Raw genomic sequence first — 18475 nt, 5'->3', positions numbered from 1 at the left:
TCAGAGTTTTCCCTCCTCTAGTGATGCTCAGAGTTTTCCCTCCTCTAGTGAAGCTCAGAGTTTCCCCTCCTCTAGTGAAGCTCAGAGTTTCCCCTCCGCTAGTGAAGCTCAGAGTTTCCCCTCTAGTGAAGCTCAGAGTTTACCCTCCTCTGGCGAAGTCCAGAGTTTCCCCTCCTCTGGCGGAGCTCAGAGTTTCCCCTCCTCTGGCGGAGCTCAGAGTTTCCCCTCCTCTGGCGGAGCTCAGAGTTTCCCCTCCTCTGGCGGAGCTCAGAGTTTCCCCTCCTCTGGCGGAGCTCAGAGTTTCCCCTCCTCTGGCCGAGCTCAGAGTTTCCCCTCCTCTGGCCGAGCTCAGAGTTTCCCCTCCTCTAGTGATGCTCAGAGTTTCCCCTCCTCTATTGATGCTCAGAGTTTCCATCCTCTAGTGAAGCTCAGAGTTTCCCCTCTAGTGAAGCTCAGAGTTTCCCCTCCTGTAGTGAAGCTCAGAGTTTCCCCTCCTCTAGTGAATCTCAGTTTCCCCTCTAGTGATGCTCAGAGTTTACCCCTCCTCTAGTGAAGCTCAGAGTTTACCCTCTAGTGAAGCTCAGAGTTTACCCTCTAGTGAAGGTCAGAGTTTACCCTCCTCTAGTGAAGGTCAGAGTTTACCCTCCTCTAGTGAAGGTCAGAGTTTACCCTCCTCTGGCAGAGCTTAGAGTTTCCCCTCCTCTAGTGATGCTCAGAGTTTCCCCTCCTCTAGTGATGCTCAGAGTTTCCCCTCCTCTAGTGATGCTCAGAGTTTCCCCTCCTCTAGTGAACCTCAGTTTCCCCTCCTCTAGTGATGCTCAGAGTTTCCCCTCCTCTAGGGAATCTCAGTTTCCCCTCCTCTAGTGAAGCTCAGAGTTTCCCCTCTAGTGAAGCTCAGAGTTTCCCCTCTAGTGAAGCTCAGTTTCCCCTCTAGTGAAGCTCAGAGTTTCCCCTCTAGTGAAGCTCAGAGTTTCCCCTCCTGTAGTGAAGCTCAGAGTTTCCCCTCCTGTAGTGAAGCTCAGAGTTTCCCCTCCTCTAGTGAATCTCAGTTTCCCCTCTAGTGATGCTCAGAGTTTGCCCCTCCTCTAGTGAAGCTCAGAGTTTCCCCTCTAGTGAAGCTCAGTTTCCCCTCCTCTAGTGAAGCTCAGAGTTTCCCCTCCTCTAGTGAAGCTCAGAGTTTCCCCTCCTCTAGTGAAGCTCAGAGTTTCCCCTCCTCTAGTGAAGCTCAGAGTTTCCCCTCCTCTAGTGATGCTCAGAGTTTCCCCTCCTCTAGTGAAGCTCAGTCTACCCCCTCCTCTAGTGAAGCTCAGAGTTTCCCCTCCTCTAGTGAAGCTCAGAGTTTCCCCTCCTCTAGCGATGCTCAGAGTTTCCCCTCCTCTAGCGATGCTCAGAGTTTCCCCTCTAGCGATGCTCAGAGTTTCCCCTCCTCTAGCGATGCTCAGAGTTTCCCCTCCTCTAGCGATGCTCAGAGTTTCCCCTCCTCTAGTGAAGCTCAGAGTTTCCCCTCCTCTAGTGATGCTCTGAGTTTCCCCTCTAGTGATGCTCAGAGTTTACCCTCCTCTAATGATGCTCAGAGTTTCCCCTCCTCTAGTGATGCTCAGATTTTCCCCTCCTCTATTTAAGCTCAGAGTTTCCCCTCCTCTATTGATGCTCAGAGTTTCCCCTCCTCTAGTGAAGCTCAGAGTTTCCCCTCCTCTAGTGAAGCTCAGAGTTTACCCTCCTCTAGTGAAACTCAGAGTTTCCCCTTCTCTAGTGATGGTCAGAGCTTCCCCTCCTCTAGTGATGCTCAGTTTCCCCTCCTCTAGTGATGCTCAGAGTTTCCCCTCCTCTAGGGAATCTCAGAGTTTCCCCTCCTCTAGTGAAACTCAGAGTATCCCCTCTTCTAGTGATGGTCAGAGTTTCCCCTCCTCTAGTGATGGTCAGAGTTCCCCCTCCTCTAGTGAAGCTCAGAGTTCCCCCTCCTCTGGTGAAGCTCAGAGTTCCCCCTCCTCTGGTGAAGCTCAGAGTTCCCCCTCCTCTGGTGAAGCTCAGAGTTCCCCCTCCTCTGGTGAAGCTCAGAGTTTCCCCTCCTCTAGTGATGCTCAGAGTTTCCCCTCCTCTAGTGATGCTCAGAGACTCCCCTCCTCTAGTGATGCTCAGAGACTCCCCTCCTCTAGTGATGCTCAGAGTTTCCCCTCCTCTAGTGATGCTCAGAGTTTCCCCTCCTCTAGTGATGCTCATGGTTTCCCCTCCTCTAGTGAAGCTCAGAGTTTCCCCTCCTCTAGTGAAGCTCAGAGTTTCCCCTCCTCTAGTGAAGCTCAGAGTTTACCCTCCTCTAGTGAAGCTCAGAGTTTACCCTCCTCTAGTGAAGCTCAGAGCTTACCCTCCTCTAGTGAAGCTCAGAGTTTATCCTCCTCTAGTGAAGCTCAGAGTTTCCCCTCTTGTGATGCTCAGAGTTTCCCCTCTTGTGATGCTCAGAGTTTCCCTTCTTGTGATGCTCAGAGTTTCCCCTCTTGTGATGCTCAGAGTTTCCCCTCTTGTGATGCTCAGAGTTTCCCCTCTTGTGATGCTCAGAGTTTCCCCTCTTGTGATGCTCAGAGTTTCCCCTCTTGTGATGCTCAGAGTTTCCCCTCTTGTGATGCTCAGAGTTTCCCCTCTTGTGATGCTCAGAGTTTCCCCTCCTCTAGTGATGCTCAGAGTTCCCCCTCCTCTAGTGATGCTCAGAGTTCCCCCTCCTCTAGTCATGCTCAGAGTTTCCCCTCCTCTAGTCATGCTCAGAGTTTCCCCTCTTGTGATGCTCAGAGTTTCCCCTCTTGTGATGCTCAGAGTTTCCCCTCTTGTGATGCTCAGAGTTTCCCCTCTTGTGATGCTCAGAGTTTCCCCTCTTGTGATGCTCAGAGTTTCCCCTCTTGTGATGCTCAGAGTTTCCCCTCTTGTGATGCTCAGAGTTTCCCCTCTTGTGATGCTCAGAGTTTCCCCTCTTCTAGTGAAGCTCAGAGTTTCCCCTCTTGTGATGCTCAGAGTTTCCCCTCTTGTGATGCTCAGAGTTTCCCCTCTTGTGATGCTCAGAGTTTCCCCTCTTGTGATGCTCAGAGTTTCCCCTCTTGTGATGCCCAGAGTTTCCCCTCTTGTGATGCTCAGAGTTTCCCCTCTTGTGATGCTCAGAGTTTCCCCTCTTGTGATGCTCAGAGTTTCCCCTCTTGTGATTCTCAGAGTTTCCCCTCTTGTGATGCTCAGAGTTTCCCCTCTTGTGATGCTCAGAGTTTCCCCTCTTGTGATGCTCAGAGTTTCCCCTCTTGTGATGCTCAGAGTTTCCCCTCCTCTAGTGAAGCTCAGAGTTTCCCCTCCTCTAGTGAAGCTCAGAGTTTCCCCTCCTCTAGTGAAGCTCAGAGTTTCCCCTCCTCTAGTGAAGCTCAGAGTTTCCACTCCTCTAGTGAAGCTCAGTTTCCCCTCCTCTAGTGATGCTCAGAGTTTACCCTCCTCTAGTGAAGCTCAGACTTTACCCTCCTCTGGCGGAGCTCAGAGTTTCCCCTCCTCTAGTGATGCTCAGAGTTTACCCTCCTCTAGTGAAGCTCAGTTTCCCCTCTAGTGAAGCTCAGAGTTTACCCCTCCGCTAGTGAAGCTCAGAGTTTACCCTCCTCTGGCGAAGTCCAGAGTTTCCCCTCCTCTGGCGGAGCTCAGAGTTTCCCCTCCTCTGGCGGAGCTCAGAGTTTCCCCTCCTCTGGCGGAGCTCAGAGTTTCCCCTCCTCTGGCGGAGCTCAGAGTTTCCCCTCCTCTGGCGGAGCTCAGAGTTTCCCCTCCTCTGGCGGAGCTCAGAGTTTCCCCTCCTCTGGCCGAGCTCAGAGTTTCCCCTCCTCTGGCCGAGCTCAGAGTTTCCCCTCCTCTGGTGATGCTCAGAGTTTCCCCTCCTCTATTGATGCTCAGAGTTTCCCCTCCTCTATTGATGCTCAGAGTTTCCCCTCCTCTAGTGAAGCTCAGAGTTTCCCCTCCTCTAGTGAAGCTCAGAGTTTCCCCTCCTCTAGTGAAGCTCAGAGTTTCCCCTCCTCTAGTGAAGCTCAGAGTTTCCCCTCCTGTAGTGAAGCTCAGAGTTTCCCCTCCTCTAGTGAAGCTCAGTTTACCCTCCTCTAGTGAATCTCAGTTTCCCCTCTAGTGATGCTCAGAGTTTACCCCTCCTCTAGTGAAGCTCAGAGTTTACCCTCTAGTGAAGCTCAGAGTTTACCCTCTAGTGAAGCTCAGAGTTTACCCTCCTCTAGTGAAGGTCAGAGTTTACCCTCCTCTGGCAGAGCTTAGAGTTTCCCCTCCTCTAGTGATGCTCAGAGCTTCCCCTCCTCTAGTGAAGCTCAGAGTTTCCCCTCTAGTGATGCTCAGAGTTTCCCCTCTAGTGAACCTCAGTTTCCCCTCCTCTAGTGATGCTCAGAGTTTCCCCTCCTCTAGGGAATCTCAGTTTCCCCTCCTCTAGGGAATCTCAGTTTCCCCTCCTCTAGTGAAGCTCAGAGTTTCCCCTCCTCTAGTGAAGCTCAGAGTTTCCCCTCCTCTAGTGAAGCTCAGAGTTTCCCCTCCTCTAGTGAAGCTCAGAGTTTCCCCTCCTCTAGTGATGCTCAGAGTTTCCCCTCCTCTAGTGATGCTCAGAGTTTCCCCTCCTCTAGTGAAGCTCAGTCTACCCCCTCCTCTAGTGAAGCTCAGAGTTTCCCCTCCTCTAGTGAAGCTCAGAGTTTCCCCTCCTCTAGTGAAGCTCAGAGTTTCCCCTCCTCTAGCGATGCTCAGAGTTTCCCCTCCTCTAGCGATGCTCAGAGTTTCCCCTCCTCTAGCGATGCTCAGAGTTTCCCCTCCTCTAGTGAAGCTCAGAGTTTCCCCTCCTCTAGTGATGCTCAGAGTTTCCCCTCCTCTAATGATGCTCAGAGTTTCCCCTCCTCTAGTGATGCTCAGATTTTCCCCTCTATTGAAGCTCAGAGTTTCCCCTCCTCTATTGATGCTCAGAGTTTCCCCTCCTCTAGTGAAGCTCAGAGTTTACCCTCCTCTAGTGAAGCTCAGAGTTTACCCTCCTCTAGTGAAGCTCAGAGTTTCCCCTCCTCTAGTGAAGCTCAGAGTTTACCCTCCTCTAGTGAAGCTCAGAGTTTACCCTCCTCTAGTGAAACTCAGTTTCCCCTTCTCTAGTGATGGTCAGAGCTTCCCCTCCTCTAGTGAAGCTCAGAGTTTCCCCTCCTCTAGTGATGCTCAGAGTTTCCCCTCCTCTAGGGAATCTCAGAGTTTCCCCTCCTCTAGTGAAACTCAGAGTTTCCCCTCCTCTAGTGAAGCTCAGAGTTTACCCTCCTCTAGTGAAGCTCAGAGTTTATCCTCCTCTAGTGAAGCTCAGAGTTTATCCTCCTCTAGTGAAGCTCAGAGTTTCCCCTCTTGTGATGCTCAGAGTTTCCCCTCTTGTGATGCTCAGAGTTTCCCCTCTTGTGATGCTCAGAGTTTCCCCTCTTGTGATGCTCAGAGTTTCCCCTCTTGTGATGCTCAGAGTTTCCCCTCTTGTGATGCTCAGAGTTTCCCCTCTTGTGATGCTCAGAGTTTCCCTTCTTGTGATGCTCAGAGTTTCCCCTCTTGTGATGCTCAGAGTTTCCCCTCTTGTGATGCTCAGAGTTTCCCCTCTTGTGATGCTCAGAGTTCCCCCTCCTCTAGTCATGCTCAGAGTTTCCCCTCCTCTAGTGATGCTCAGAGTTTCCCCTCTTGTGATGCTCAGAGTTTCCCCTCTTGTGATGCTCAGAGTTTCCCCTCTTGTGATGCTCAGAGTTTCCCCTCTTGTGATGCTCAGAGTTTCCCCTCTTGTGATGCTCAGAGTTTCCCCTCTTGTGATGCTCAGAGTTTCCCCTCTTGTGATGCTCAGAGTTTCCCCTCCTCTAGTGAAGCTCAGAGTTTCCCCTCCTCTAGGGAAGCTCAGAGTTTCCCTTCTAGGGAAGCTCAGAGTTTCCCCTCCTCTGGCGGAGCTCAGAGATTCCCCTCCTCTGGCGATGCTCAGAGTTTCCCCTCCTCTAGCGAAGCTCAGAGTTTCCCCTCCTTCTTCTTCTTCTTTGCACTACTCCTTTGGGTTTTTGATGTGTGAGCTCTGATGTCATAGAATGTGGACCAGTTATATGTATATTTACTTTGCCAGGACTATAATGTACATTTAAAATTAATGTAACATTTCAATGTATATGACCTCAGTCTTGTTATGTGATTAGGGTTGCAAGATTCCGGGAACTTTCAGTAAATTCTGTTTTTCCAGAAATCCTGGTTGGAGGATTCAGAATCTTCCAAACGTGATTTTGGGAAAACCAGGGAATTTATTGAACATTCCAGGAATTTTGCAACCGTATATGTGATAGTGTTCACTGTATGATATATTGTCAAGCACCCAGTGCATGTGTAGAGGTGTGTTGGTGTTGGGTCTGTGGAGATCTGAGTGGCCTGCTGGACAGAGGTCAGATAAACACAGCTGGCAATCTCTTCCTGGCTCATTCAAAAGCACTCTCTGTCTCTCTCTCTGTCTCTCTCTATGTCTCTCTGTCTCTGTCTCTCTGTCTCTCTGTCTCTGTCTCTCTGTCTCTCTCTCTGTCTGTCTCTCTGTCTGTCTCTCTCTGTTTCGCTGTCTCACTGTCTCTCTCTCTGTCTCTCTCTCTGTCTCTCTCTCTGTCTCTCTCTGTCTCTCTCTGTCTCTCTGTCTCGCTGTCTCTCTCTCTGTCTCTCTCTCTCGCTGTCTCTCTCTCTGTCTGTCTCTCTCTCTGTCTCTCTCTCTGTCTCTCTCTGTCTCTCTGTCTCGCTGTCTCTCTCTCTGTCTGTCTCTCTCGCTGTCTCTCTCGCTGTCTCTCTCTCTGTCTGTCTCTCTCTCTGTCTCGCTGTCTCTCTCTCTGTCTCTCTTTCTCTCTGTCTGTCTGTCTGTCTGTCTGTCTGTCTGTCTGTCTGTCTGTCTGTCTCTCTGTCTCTCTGTCTGTCTCACTGTCTCTCTGTCTGTCTCATTGTCTCTCTCTCTGTCTCTCTGTCTGTCTCGCTGTCTCTCTATGTCTGTCTGTCTGTCTCTCTCTGTCTGTCTATGTCTGTCTGTCTCTGTCTCTGTCTCTGTCTGTCTCTCTGTCTCTCTGTCTCTGTCTGTCTCTCTCTCTGTCTCTCTCTATGTCTCTCTGTCTCTGTCTCTCTGTCTCTCTGTCTCTGTCTCTCTGTCTCTCTCTCTGTCTGTCTCTCTGTCTGTCTCTCTCTGTTTCGCTGTCTCACTGTCTCTCTCTCTGTCTCTCTCTCTGTCTCTCTCTCTGTCTCTCTCTCTGTCTCTCTCTGTCTCTCTCTGTCTCTCTGTCTCGCTGTCTCTCTCTCTGTCTGTCTCTCTCGCTGTCTCTCTCTCTGTCTGTCTCTCTCTCTGTCTCTCTCTCTGTCTCTCTCTGTCTCTCTGTCTCGCTGTCTCTCTCTCTGTCTGTCTCTCTCGCTGTCTCTCTCGCTGTCTCTCTCTCTGTCTCGCTGTCTCTCTCTCTGTCTCGCTGTCTCTCTCTCTGTCTCTCTTTCTCTCTGTCTGTCTGTCTGTCTGTCTGTCTGTCTCTCTGTCTCTCTGTCTCTCTGTCTCTCTGTCTGTCTCACTGTCTCTCTGTCTGTCTCATTGTCTCTCTCTCTGTCTCTCTGTCTGTCTCGCTGTCTCTCTATGTCTGTCTGTCTGTCTCTCTCTGTCTGTCTATGTCTGTCTGTCTCTGTCTCTGTCTCTGTCTGTCTCTCTGTCTCTCTGTCTCTGTCTGTCTGTCTCTCTGTCTCTGTCTGTCTGTCTCTCTGTCTCTCAGTCTCTCTCTCTCTCTCTCTCTCTCTCTCTCTCTCTCTCTCTCTCTCTCTCTCTCTCTCTCTCTCTCTCTCTCTCTCTCTCTCTCTCTCTCTCTCTCTCTCTCTCTCTCTCTCTCTCTTTCTCTCTCTCTCCCCCCTCTCTGCTGCCCTGCTGTCCTGTCTGCTTTGAGAGGAATGTGGCCTCCATGCTCAGATACACCATATCTCCACAGTGTTGTCAATAATTCAGCCCCTCTGTCTCTTTCTGTCTTTCTCTGTCTCTGTATCACCATTCTTTTACTTCGTCTGTTTGTCTGTTTTCTACCTACTGTCTCTCTCTATCTCCTTCTACCTCTTTTCTCTCCCTCCTAACCATCATACCTTCCTTTCTCAAGAATTGTCATTTTCACTATTCCTTCTCTACCCCCTTCTCTCTCTCCTCCTCGTATCTCTCCTTTCTCTCCCTATATATCTCCCACCCTGTCTCGTCTCTCCCAAAATCTCTCCAACCCAGTCTCGTTTTTCTCTATATCCCTCCCTCCCATCAATTCTCAGAGGCAACACCAGGCAGGGAGTTCTTGGCTCCCTTCCCAGCATGCAGTGTGGTATGAGAACCTTTGACATTAGTCTAAGCTCACAAGGCCCCCCGCCAAGAGGTTCTCCTTCTGCACCAGGATCATGACATCAATTCACTGGGGGGGGGGGGTGTATTATCCAAACCGTGTCCTCTGCGAGTGTGACTGCCTCCGCGGCTTTATGGATGAGAGTCCATATACTCTTGGTATATGTAGCTTTTCTGGACTATTACAGCAGCCCCATATTAGTAATATAGGGAGGAGGAGGAGGAGGAGGAGGAGGAGGAGGAGGAGGAGGAGGAGGCGGTCACCCTTGAAGTTTTAGACTTTGTCAAATCAGTGTGGGTCATCCGTCATCTTTTCCACCCTTGTGACAGACTGGTCCGACCTTCAGAGGGAAGGGTGTCCTCAGATATCTGGAAGACGTTTACGTGACGTTTTGAAAAAAAAAATATATATATACGTATTTTGTGTTTAGTTAGTGAGTCAGATCTATAGGGGGTTAGACAATAGTTTTTTTGCTCGTAGGTGTGCTCTCCTTTTGTCCTGTTCTAATTCGTCAAAAGGTCATACTGTTTGTCAACTTTGTCAGCAGAGGTGATTAAAACAACAGAGGATATGCCTTTCTGACCAGGTTATTGGTCTTGGCAGGCCACATGGTTTCAGGGCATTGTTTAGGTTTGGGTGTTGTATTACTGGTTCAGGGCTTTTTGGCAGCTGCTGGCGGGGCCAGCGGTAGTCTCGTCTGATTGCATTGTCATATGCAGATGTCAGCGTTGTTCAGAGGAATAATTCATGCCTTGCGGGTCGCCGATTGCTCTGGCTAACCTGTTGAATATGAAAACCTGCCCTGCTTTTCCGCCAAGGTACAAACCCTATCGCATGCAAAGGACTTATTTCCTTCTGACAAGACGACACAGCTGCCAAGTCGGAGATGGCTTCATCATTGTCTTCATGTTACAGATGGATGGCACCACTGACAGACAAGAGGAATAAATTGGCAAGGATATTAAAGAGAAACAAGCTTATGTTACAGCCTTTTCCCTGTCCCAAGGTGCACATTTAGTCCAACACAGGCCAGAGATATAGATAGCGGCTCCCATATGTGTCTTTGTCATTGGAATTTGATATGCTAAGTGAATTCACTTTATGTTCAGTTGTCTACATAAGGAATTTCGATTGTAATTGACATCCCATAGGTTGGCCAAATTGCCTGATGTTTAACATGTGGCTACTGAATAACTTAATTTAAATGTTTTTCCCCTTTTTTAAGCAGGTCTTAGATGAGGTGTTTGTAGCAGTTGTTGAAACTCCTATTACACACACACACACACACACACACACACACACACACACACACACACACACACACACACTAACTAACAAATCCCACACACACTAACTAACAAATCACATAGTCATTGCTTTACTTTGAGAAATAAAACCAGACCAGAATATAAGTATTCTGTTTGATCTCCTTTCCATGGCTGTTCGGCCCGCATCTAGATTCCCAAAGAGACAAGTCTTTCTCGCACCAGGAACCAGCCCTGCTTTTGGCCAAACACTTTTACATGTGAGTTACGGTCACCAGCACAGAGAAGCTGTTAAAGCACTCGGAGAAAAGCTGGCAGTATATAAAGTCCAATTTCCATAAGCCAGCCCTTTAAATTAGACTTTTGGTGCTGTGGTAAGTGAAACCTGAAGGTGTATGCCAGGCCGGAGCCAAGCAGCTCAGAAAGATATACTGTGACATCAAAGCTGTTCTTTACACCCTACAAAACCTCACAAATGTTGAAAAATCCAAGGATCTCAGCACTGTAGGATGGCGCATAAAATATTTTTTATCCCCTTTAGGGTGTGTGTGTACTGTGTGTTCTGTGTGTGTGCGTGTGTTCTGTGTGTGTGTGTGTGTGTGTGTTCTGTGTGCGTGCGTGTGTTCTGTGTGTGTGTGTGTGTGTGTGTTCTGTGTGCGTGTGTTCTGTGCGTGTGTGTGTGTTCTGTGCGTGTGTGTGTGTTCTGTCTGTGTGTGTGTGTGTGTGTTCCATGTATGTGTGTTCGTGTGTGTGTGTGCGTGTGTGTGTGTTGCGTGTGTGTGTGTGTGTGTGTGTGTGTGTGCGTGCGGGTGAAGAAAACAGAGACCCCTTCGCTGGGTTAATATCTTGGCTCCAGCTTGAACATACGAGATGAATGGCTCTGAAAGGCCTCTCTAGGTTACAAGATTAATTGCCATAGTCTTGAACAGGATTTATGAATTATGACGGTATTCTTGAAAAGAATGTGAAAGTTAATTTGTCATGAAATCCAATCACAAGAGAGAAGGCATGGTGTAGCGGACCAGACCCACAGTGAATGAATTCCCTTTGCATCAGCTGAGTACATGTAGAGAAATGTCAACGCAAGTGTCCCCAAGATCAAATCAAATCAAACTTTATTTGTCACGTGCGCCGAATACAACAGGTGTAGACCTTACAGTGAAATGCTTACTTACAGGCTCTAACCAATAGTGCAAAAAAGGTATTAGATGAACAATAGGTAGGTAAAGAAATAAAACAACAGTAAAAAGACAGGCTGTATACAGTAGAGAGGCTATATACAGTAGCGAGGCTATATACAGTAGAGAGGCTATATACAGTAGAGAGGCTATAAAAGTAGCGAGTCTATAAAAGTAGCGAGGCTACATACAGACACCGATTAGTCAGGCTGATTGAGGTAGTATGTACATGTAGATATGGTTAAAGTGACTATGCATATATGATGAACAGAGAGTAGCAGTAGCGTAAAAGAGGGGTTGTTGGGGGGGGGGGGGGCATATAATGCAAATAGTCCGGGTAGCCATTTGATTACCTGTTCAGGAGTCTTAAGGCTTGTGGGTAAAAACTGTTGAGAAGCCTTTTTGTCCTTCCACTCCGGTACCGCATGAAGACATGTCTGTATGTTGTTGAGTGATGCTACACGTGTAAAATCTAAGTGCCAACATGTGGTTTCTGCCAAGACTACTTTAGTCAGAGAAAGAAATTACATGGAAAAAGCCAAATTGTTATATTATACTCTTGAGGATGGAATCTTCCAGTATAACCAAGGAAATATCTGGTTCCAATACCCTCTTTGTTAATACAGTTATAAATGTATATAATTTAAATTAATATAGCTTTAAATTAATATAACTTCAACAGAATGACTTGTTGCTATTATAATGTCAGAGGGAATTTAAATGTGTATCTCCGTAGTATAAAAACATGATGCTTACAGCTGAGATATACTGTCAAACCAACCTGCGCTAAACTGAACTTTTTAACCTTTCGATTGTATTGTTCACAACATAATTTTTTGTTTTTTTTGTTTGGTAGTTTGGTTTGTAGAAAAAGATTGCCACATGACATTCATGCCTATATAAGACATATAATAAAACAATGTGATGATATACCTTTATCATTTGTTCTGTTTCCATCTGCTGTGATGTTCGCTCTATATGAGCTTATGTGTGTGACTTAAACTTGCTTAGTTTGCTTTTCTTTCATAAAGAGAAAATTATATGTCATTAAAGAGCTATTTCTCTGTGTGCTGCCAAGTAGGAACCCTGTGTTGCATCTTGGGAAATATGGACCCTAATAAAATCCTGAGTTATGATCTGAAAGATTCATTCCAGAGACTAAACTGTGTCACACATAAGTATCACTTTTAAGGCCCTCTTCCCTTTTTATGTATGACATGTAGTAAATTATACTGAACACAAATATAAACAAAACGTGGAAAGTATTGGTCATCTCATTGGATTTAGACTAAAAAAAAGACGTGTCCGAAATTCCTTTACGTTGATAACTTTTGCAAATCCAAATCAGTTTTCCATGTTGATTCAACGTCATCACATTGATGTTGTTGTTGTTGTTGAAAAGACGTGTAAACAATGTTGTTTCAACCAGTTTGTGCCCAGTGGGATGTTTTGAGTGTTTATGCTCCACGCAACAGTGTGACACTGTTACAGCGTATGGATTAGGGGCCTTAACATACGACTCACACTTACTACACTGAACAAAAATATAAAACGCAACATGTAAAGTGTTGGTCCCGTGTTTCATGAGCTGAACTAAAAGATAACAGAAATGTTCCATGTGCACAAAAATCTTATTTCTCTCATATTTTTGTGCACAAATTTGTTTACATCCCTGTTAGTGAGCATTTCTCCTTTGCTAAAATAATCCATCCACCTGACAGGTGTGGCATATCAAGAAGCTGATTAAACAACATGGCCATTACACAGGTGCACCTTGTGCTGTGGACAATAAAAGGCCACTCTAAAATGTGCAGTTTTGTCATACAACATAATGCCACAGATGTCTCAAGTTTTGAGGGAGCGTGGAATTGGCATGCTGACTGCATGAATGTCCACCAGAGAATTGAATGTTCATTTTTCTAGCATAAGCTGCCTCCAACGTCATTTTCGAGAATTTGGCAACACATCAAACCGGCCTCACAACCGCAGATCACGTGTTACCACGCCTGCCCAGGACCTCCATATCTGGCTTCTTCCCTTGCGGGATGGTCTGAGACCAGCCACCCTGTCCGGGTTGGCTGATGAAATTGAGTATTTCTGCCTTTTTGTGGGGAAAATACCTATATGGCTCCCAAGTGGGTGGGCCTATGGCCTCCCAGGCCGACCCATGGCTACGCCTCTGCCCAGTCATGTGAAATCCATAGATTAGGGCTTATTGAATTTATTTCAATTGATTGATTTCCTCATATGAAGTGTAACTCTGTAAAAATCGTTGAGATTGTTGTATGTTGAGTTTATATTTTTGTTCAGTATAGTTGTTGATAAAAAACAAACATTTTATTTGGTCTAAAGTCATTTTAGATCAAGATAAGGTAAATATTGATATAGATGATTCCCCTCAGAGCCCAGAGAGAGAGAGAGATGAACCTGGAGAAGAGTCCCCTTAGCAAGCTGGTCCTGGGGCTCTGTTCACAAACACAAACACACCCCACAGAGCCCCAGGACAGCAACACAATTAGATACAACCAAATAATTAGAAAACAAGTAATTACTCGACACATTGGAAAGAATTAACAAAAAAAAACAAAGCAAACTAGAATGCTATTTGGCCCTAATCAGAGAGTACACAGTGGCAGAATACCTGACCACTGTGACTGACCCAAACATAAGGAAATCTTTGACTATGTACAGACTCAGTGAGCATAGCCTTGCTATTGAGAAAGGCCGCTGTAGGCAGACCTGGCTCTCAAGAGAAGACAGGCTATGTGCACACTGCCCACAAAATGAGGTGGAAACTGAGCTGAACTTCCTAACCTCCTGCCAAATGTATGACCATATTAGAGACACATATTTCCCTCAGATTACACAGACCCACAAAGAATTTGAAAACAAATCACATTTTGAGAAACTCCCATATCTATTGGGTGAAATACCACAGTGTGCAATCACAGCAGCAAGATTTGTGACCTGTTGCCACAAGAAAAGGGCAACCAGTGAAGAACAAACACCATTGTAAATACAACCCATTTTTATGTTTATTTATTTTCCCTTTTGTACTTTAACTGTTTGCACTTCATTACAACACTGTATATAGACATATGACATTTGAAATGTCTCTATTCCTTTGGAGCTTTTGTGAGTGTAATGTTTACTGTTAATTTTTATTGTTTATTTCACTTTTGTTTATTATCTATTTCACTTGCTTTGGCAATGTTAACATATGTTTCCCATGCCAATAAAGCCTCTTAAATTGAAATTGAATTGGATTGAAACTGAAATTGAATCGAGAGCGCAGAGAGAGAGTGAGAGAGAGCGGAGAGGGGGAGCAGGGAGGGAAAGAGAGAGGGAGAGAGAGCAGAGAGGGAGAGCAAAGGGGAGAGAGAGATAGCAGGGAGAGAGAGAGAGTGGAGAGGGGGAGCAGGGAAGGAAAGAGAGATAGCAGAGGGAGAGAGATAGTGAGAGAGCGGAGAGGGAGAGCAGAGATTGAGAGAGAGATAACAGGGAGAGGGAGATAGAGAGAGATAACAGGGAGAGAGAGATAGATAGTGAGAGAGCAGAGAGGGGGAGCAGGGAAGGAAAGAGAGATAGCAGAGGGAGAGAGATAGTGAGAGAGCGGAGAGGGAGAGCAGAGATTGAGAAAGAGATAACAGGGAGAGGGAGAGGGAGAGAGATAACAGGGAGAGATAGTGAGAGGGCGGAGAGGGGGAGCAGGGAGGGAAAGAGAGATAGCAGAGAGAGAGAGAGCAGAGGGGGAGAGCAGAGGGGAGAGAGAGATAGCAGGGAGAGAGAGTGGAGGGGGGAGCAGGGAGGGAAAGAGAGAGAGATAGTGAGAAAGCGGAGAGGGAGAGAGATAGCAGAGGGAGAGAGGAGAGAGAGAGTGAGAGAGAGATAGCAGAGGGAGAGATTGGAGAGGGAGAGAGAGAGAGATAGCAGAGGGAGAGAGAGATAGCAGAGGTATAGAGGGAGAGAGAGAGAGAGGTATAGAGGGAGAGAGAGAGAGAGAGATGGAGAGCAGAGAGAGAGAGAAAAGGAGGGAGAGCATGACCTTTTCACTCTGCCCTCTGAAAGCCTAATGCCCTTTCCTTTCCATCAGTTTGACTGTTAGGACATGTCTCTGTGCATTTGTGAGGAGAGACAGGTAGCCTCGTGGTTAAGCACATCAAGCCAGTATCCAAAAAGTCGCTGGTATGAATCCGAGAGTTGACTAGGTGAAACATTTGTTGATGTGCCATTGAGAAAGGCACTTAACCCTAATTGCTCTGGATAAGAGCGTCTGCTAAATGTAAAAACTGTGAGTGAGTCGTTTCGAGACGAGGGGGTAAGTGGGGATTGAACGGATTTGGTTTAGTCAACCATAATCCTCCTTGCATGGTCAGGTACCGAATTTTCTACCAGAAAAAATGCATTGTGGGTAGAAAAGTCAAGGTCTTTGTATTTATCTCTTTATTTAGGTATCTGTAGCAAAGGGCCAATTTGCTGCAATAGAATGACAAAATGTACACCTCTGGGAGTTTAGGGCCCCAACCCCCTTCAATGCCCTAACCTTGGTGTAGTGATACCCTTGCATTTTATTGCTCTGTGAGGCTTTGTGTCCATGACAACACCCAGTCCCCGAGCAGGAGGAGCAAGCTCCAAAAATAAAGGGCGCAACAAAGAAGAGGATTACACCTGCAAATATGTCTCAGTCAGATTGCCCAGTGTAATCCTGTGGACTTTTAGAACGTGACAGTACAAAGGATACTGATGATAGAGTATTCTTACTGGAATTCAAATACGGCTTCCGATGTTCTTAGATTTCTCATTAGCACAGTTAGCTCTCAAGTGAACTAATATAAAGGTGTATGTACAGCGGCTTCAGGAAGTATTCACACCCCTTGACTTTTTCCTCCCACATGTTGTTGTTGTTGCAGCCTGAATTTAAAATGAATTACATTTAGATGTTTTGTTGGTCACTGTACTACACACAATACTCCATAATGTCAGTGGATTTTTTAATATATTTTATTACAACTGAATTAAAAATTAAAAATTGAAATGTCTTAAGTGAATAAATATTCAACCCCTTTGTTATGACAAGCCTAAATAAGTTCAGGAGTAAACATTTGCTTAACATGTCACATTACAAGTTGTATGGACTCACTCTGTGTGCAATAATAGTGTTTAACATGATTTTTTTAAGGACTACCTCATCTCTGTACCCCACGCATACAATTATCTGTAAGGTCCCTCAGTCGAGCAGTGCATTTCAAACCCAGATTCAACCACAAAGACCAGAGAGGTTTTCCAATGCCTCACAAAGGACATCTATTGGTAGATGGTAGATAAAAAATCCAAAAAGCAGACATTTAATATCCCTTTGAGCATGGTGAAGTTATTAATTACACTTTGGATGGCGTATCAATAATCCCAGACACTACAAAGATACAGGCGTCCTTCCTAACTCAGTTGCCGGAGAGGAAGGAAACCGCTCAGAAATTTGGCTGTGATAGGAGAAAACTAAGGATGGATCAACAACATTGTAGTTACTCCACAATGCTAACCTAATTGACAGAATGAAAAGAAGGAAGCTTGTACACTATAAAAAAAGGAGGTTTACCCAGAAAGACTCAAGGTGCTTCTGAAAAATATTGAGATATTTCTGTATTTCTATTATCAAATGATTTGCCTTTGTTTTTTAAAATTGGCAAATCATTTGATAATAGAAATACATAAATATCTAATTTAAATAAGTATTTACACCCGAGTCAATATTTTGCAGAAGCACCTTGAGTCTTTCTGGGTAAACCTCTATGAGCTTTCCACACCTGGATTGTGAAACATTTGCCCATTATTCTTTTCAAAATTCATCAAGCTCTGTCACATTGGTTGTGGTATTGTGTGTAGATGGTTGAGAAAAAAAACAATTTAATAAATTTTGAATTCAGGCTATAACACAACAAAATGTGGAATAAGTAAAGGGGTATGAATAGTTTCTGAAGGCACTGTATGTTTTCCTTAAATTCTACCTTGGATTAAGATCAATCAGCATACGAAGTACATGTAGAATGAATGTGAGCTTTATTGTCGTTGATTTAATTGTTACCAAACTAGATAATGTTTAGATTGTTTTCTAAATTAGATTGTAAATCTCATTAATGTAACCCTTTACACTTGTACTGTATACGGGTTAAAAATGGCAGATTGAAGACTCTTCTTTGAGTCATAGTTCTTAGGAACTAACTGTGCACACTTTGGAGAGGTGTGCGGACACTTGGAAACACCAGTTAGACCTCTCACACAAACCCTCCATGTTTATTCTGTAAGAAGCATTTCAATTTAGCCCTATCCGTATAGCCCCCTCCCAAAATAATAAAAAAAAATATATATATAGAGAGAGAGAAAAAGAAAGAGAGAGAAAGAAAAATAGAGACAGAGAGAGAGAGAGAAAGAGAGAGAGAGAGATGTTTAATCATGTTCTATGTTAAGGCCAAGCCTTTGATTTCACTCCTCTGACTGACAGTCTCTGTCTGTCTCTGTGTCCGATGAGGTGAAGCACTGTACCACTCAGGGAGTGTTTTCAGCCAGCTAGCCAGTCGGCCAGCCAGCCAGCCTCTCTCTTTCTCAGCCAGCCATCCAGTCAGCCAGCCAGCCTCTCTCTTTCTCAGCCAGCCAGTCAGCCAGCCAGACAGACTCTCTTTCTCAGCCAGCCAGCCAGCCAGCCTCTCTCTTTCTCAGCCAGCCATCCAGTCAGCCAGTCAGCCTCTCTCTTTCTCAGCCAGCCAGCCAGCCAGACAGACTCTCTTTCTCAGCCAGCCAGCCAGCCAGCCAGCCTCTCTCTTTCTCAGCCAGTCAGCCAGTCAGCCTCTCTCTTTCCCAGCCAGCCAGCCAGCCAGCCAGCCTGCCTCTCTCTTTCTCAGCCAGTCAGTCAGCCAGCCAGCCAGCCAGACTCTCTCTTTCTCAGCCAGTCAGTCAGCCAGTCAGCCAGCCAGGTTCTTTTTTTCTCAGCCAGCCAGTCAGCCAGCCAGCCAGCCCACCATCCAGCCAGCCATCCAGGCTCTCTCTTTCTCAGCCAGCCAGCCAGCCAGGTTCTTTTTTTCTCAGCCAGCCAGTCAGCCAGCCAGCCATCCAGCCTCTCTCTTTCTCAGCCAGTCAGCCAGCCAGCCAGCCAGCCCACCATCCAGCCAGCCATCCAGGCTCTCTCTTTCTCAGCCAGCCAGCCAATTAATATCATTAAGGTGTGGCCCTGTGACAGTCAAACTGTACAGAGTAATGGGTTTAGAGTTACACAGTTAAACTGTACAGAGCAATGGGTTTAGAGTTAAACAGTTAAACTCCACCATGCATGATATACTGTAGATAAAGGAATTAATACTGTAGACTTATTCAGTTTTTAGACTGCCAGCTTAAATATGACAAATATGAGCTGGTTGGCTAAGTCTGGAACTTCTCTGGCAAGATCTACTCTGAGATGACTTGTCCCTGTTAAGTCAATGCTAAGTAAAGGGTAAAGAGTGACATTACGGTAAGGGCGTTATCTAGACAGTAGTAGTGAGATTACGGTAAGGGCGTTATCTAGACAGTAGTAGTGAGATTACGGTAAGGGCGTTATCTAGACAGTAGTAGTGACATTACGGTAAGGGCGTTATCTAGAGAGTAGTAGTGAGATTACGGTAAGGGTGATATCTAGACAGTAGTA

At 46.1% G+C, this 18475-nt stretch overlaps 1 protein-coding gene across 1 annotated transcript in view; it reads left to right on the top strand.

The window, feature by feature from the left end:
• The first annotated feature begins 1915 nt into the window (after positions 1 to 1915).
• Positions 1916 to 18475, top strand: part of LOC120037881 (putative uncharacterized protein ENSP00000383309) — a 40866-nt gene continuing 24306 nt past the window's right edge. The window contains exon 1 of the mRNA XM_038983848.1: positions 1916 to 2047. Coding sequence (XP_038839776.1) covers positions 1916 to 2047 — 132 coding nt within the window. The remainder of the gene's footprint in view (positions 2048 to 18475) is intronic.

The sequence above is a fragment of the Salvelinus namaycush genome, unplaced genomic scaffold (assembly GCF_016432855.1).
Source record: "Salvelinus namaycush isolate Seneca unplaced genomic scaffold, SaNama_1.0 Scaffold1956, whole genome shotgun sequence".
Classification (NCBI taxonomy): Eukaryota; Metazoa; Chordata; class Actinopteri; order Salmoniformes; family Salmonidae; genus Salvelinus; species Salvelinus namaycush.
The sequence above is the reverse complement of the archived record's forward strand: the minus strand, read 5'-3'. Positions and strand labels throughout refer to the sequence as shown.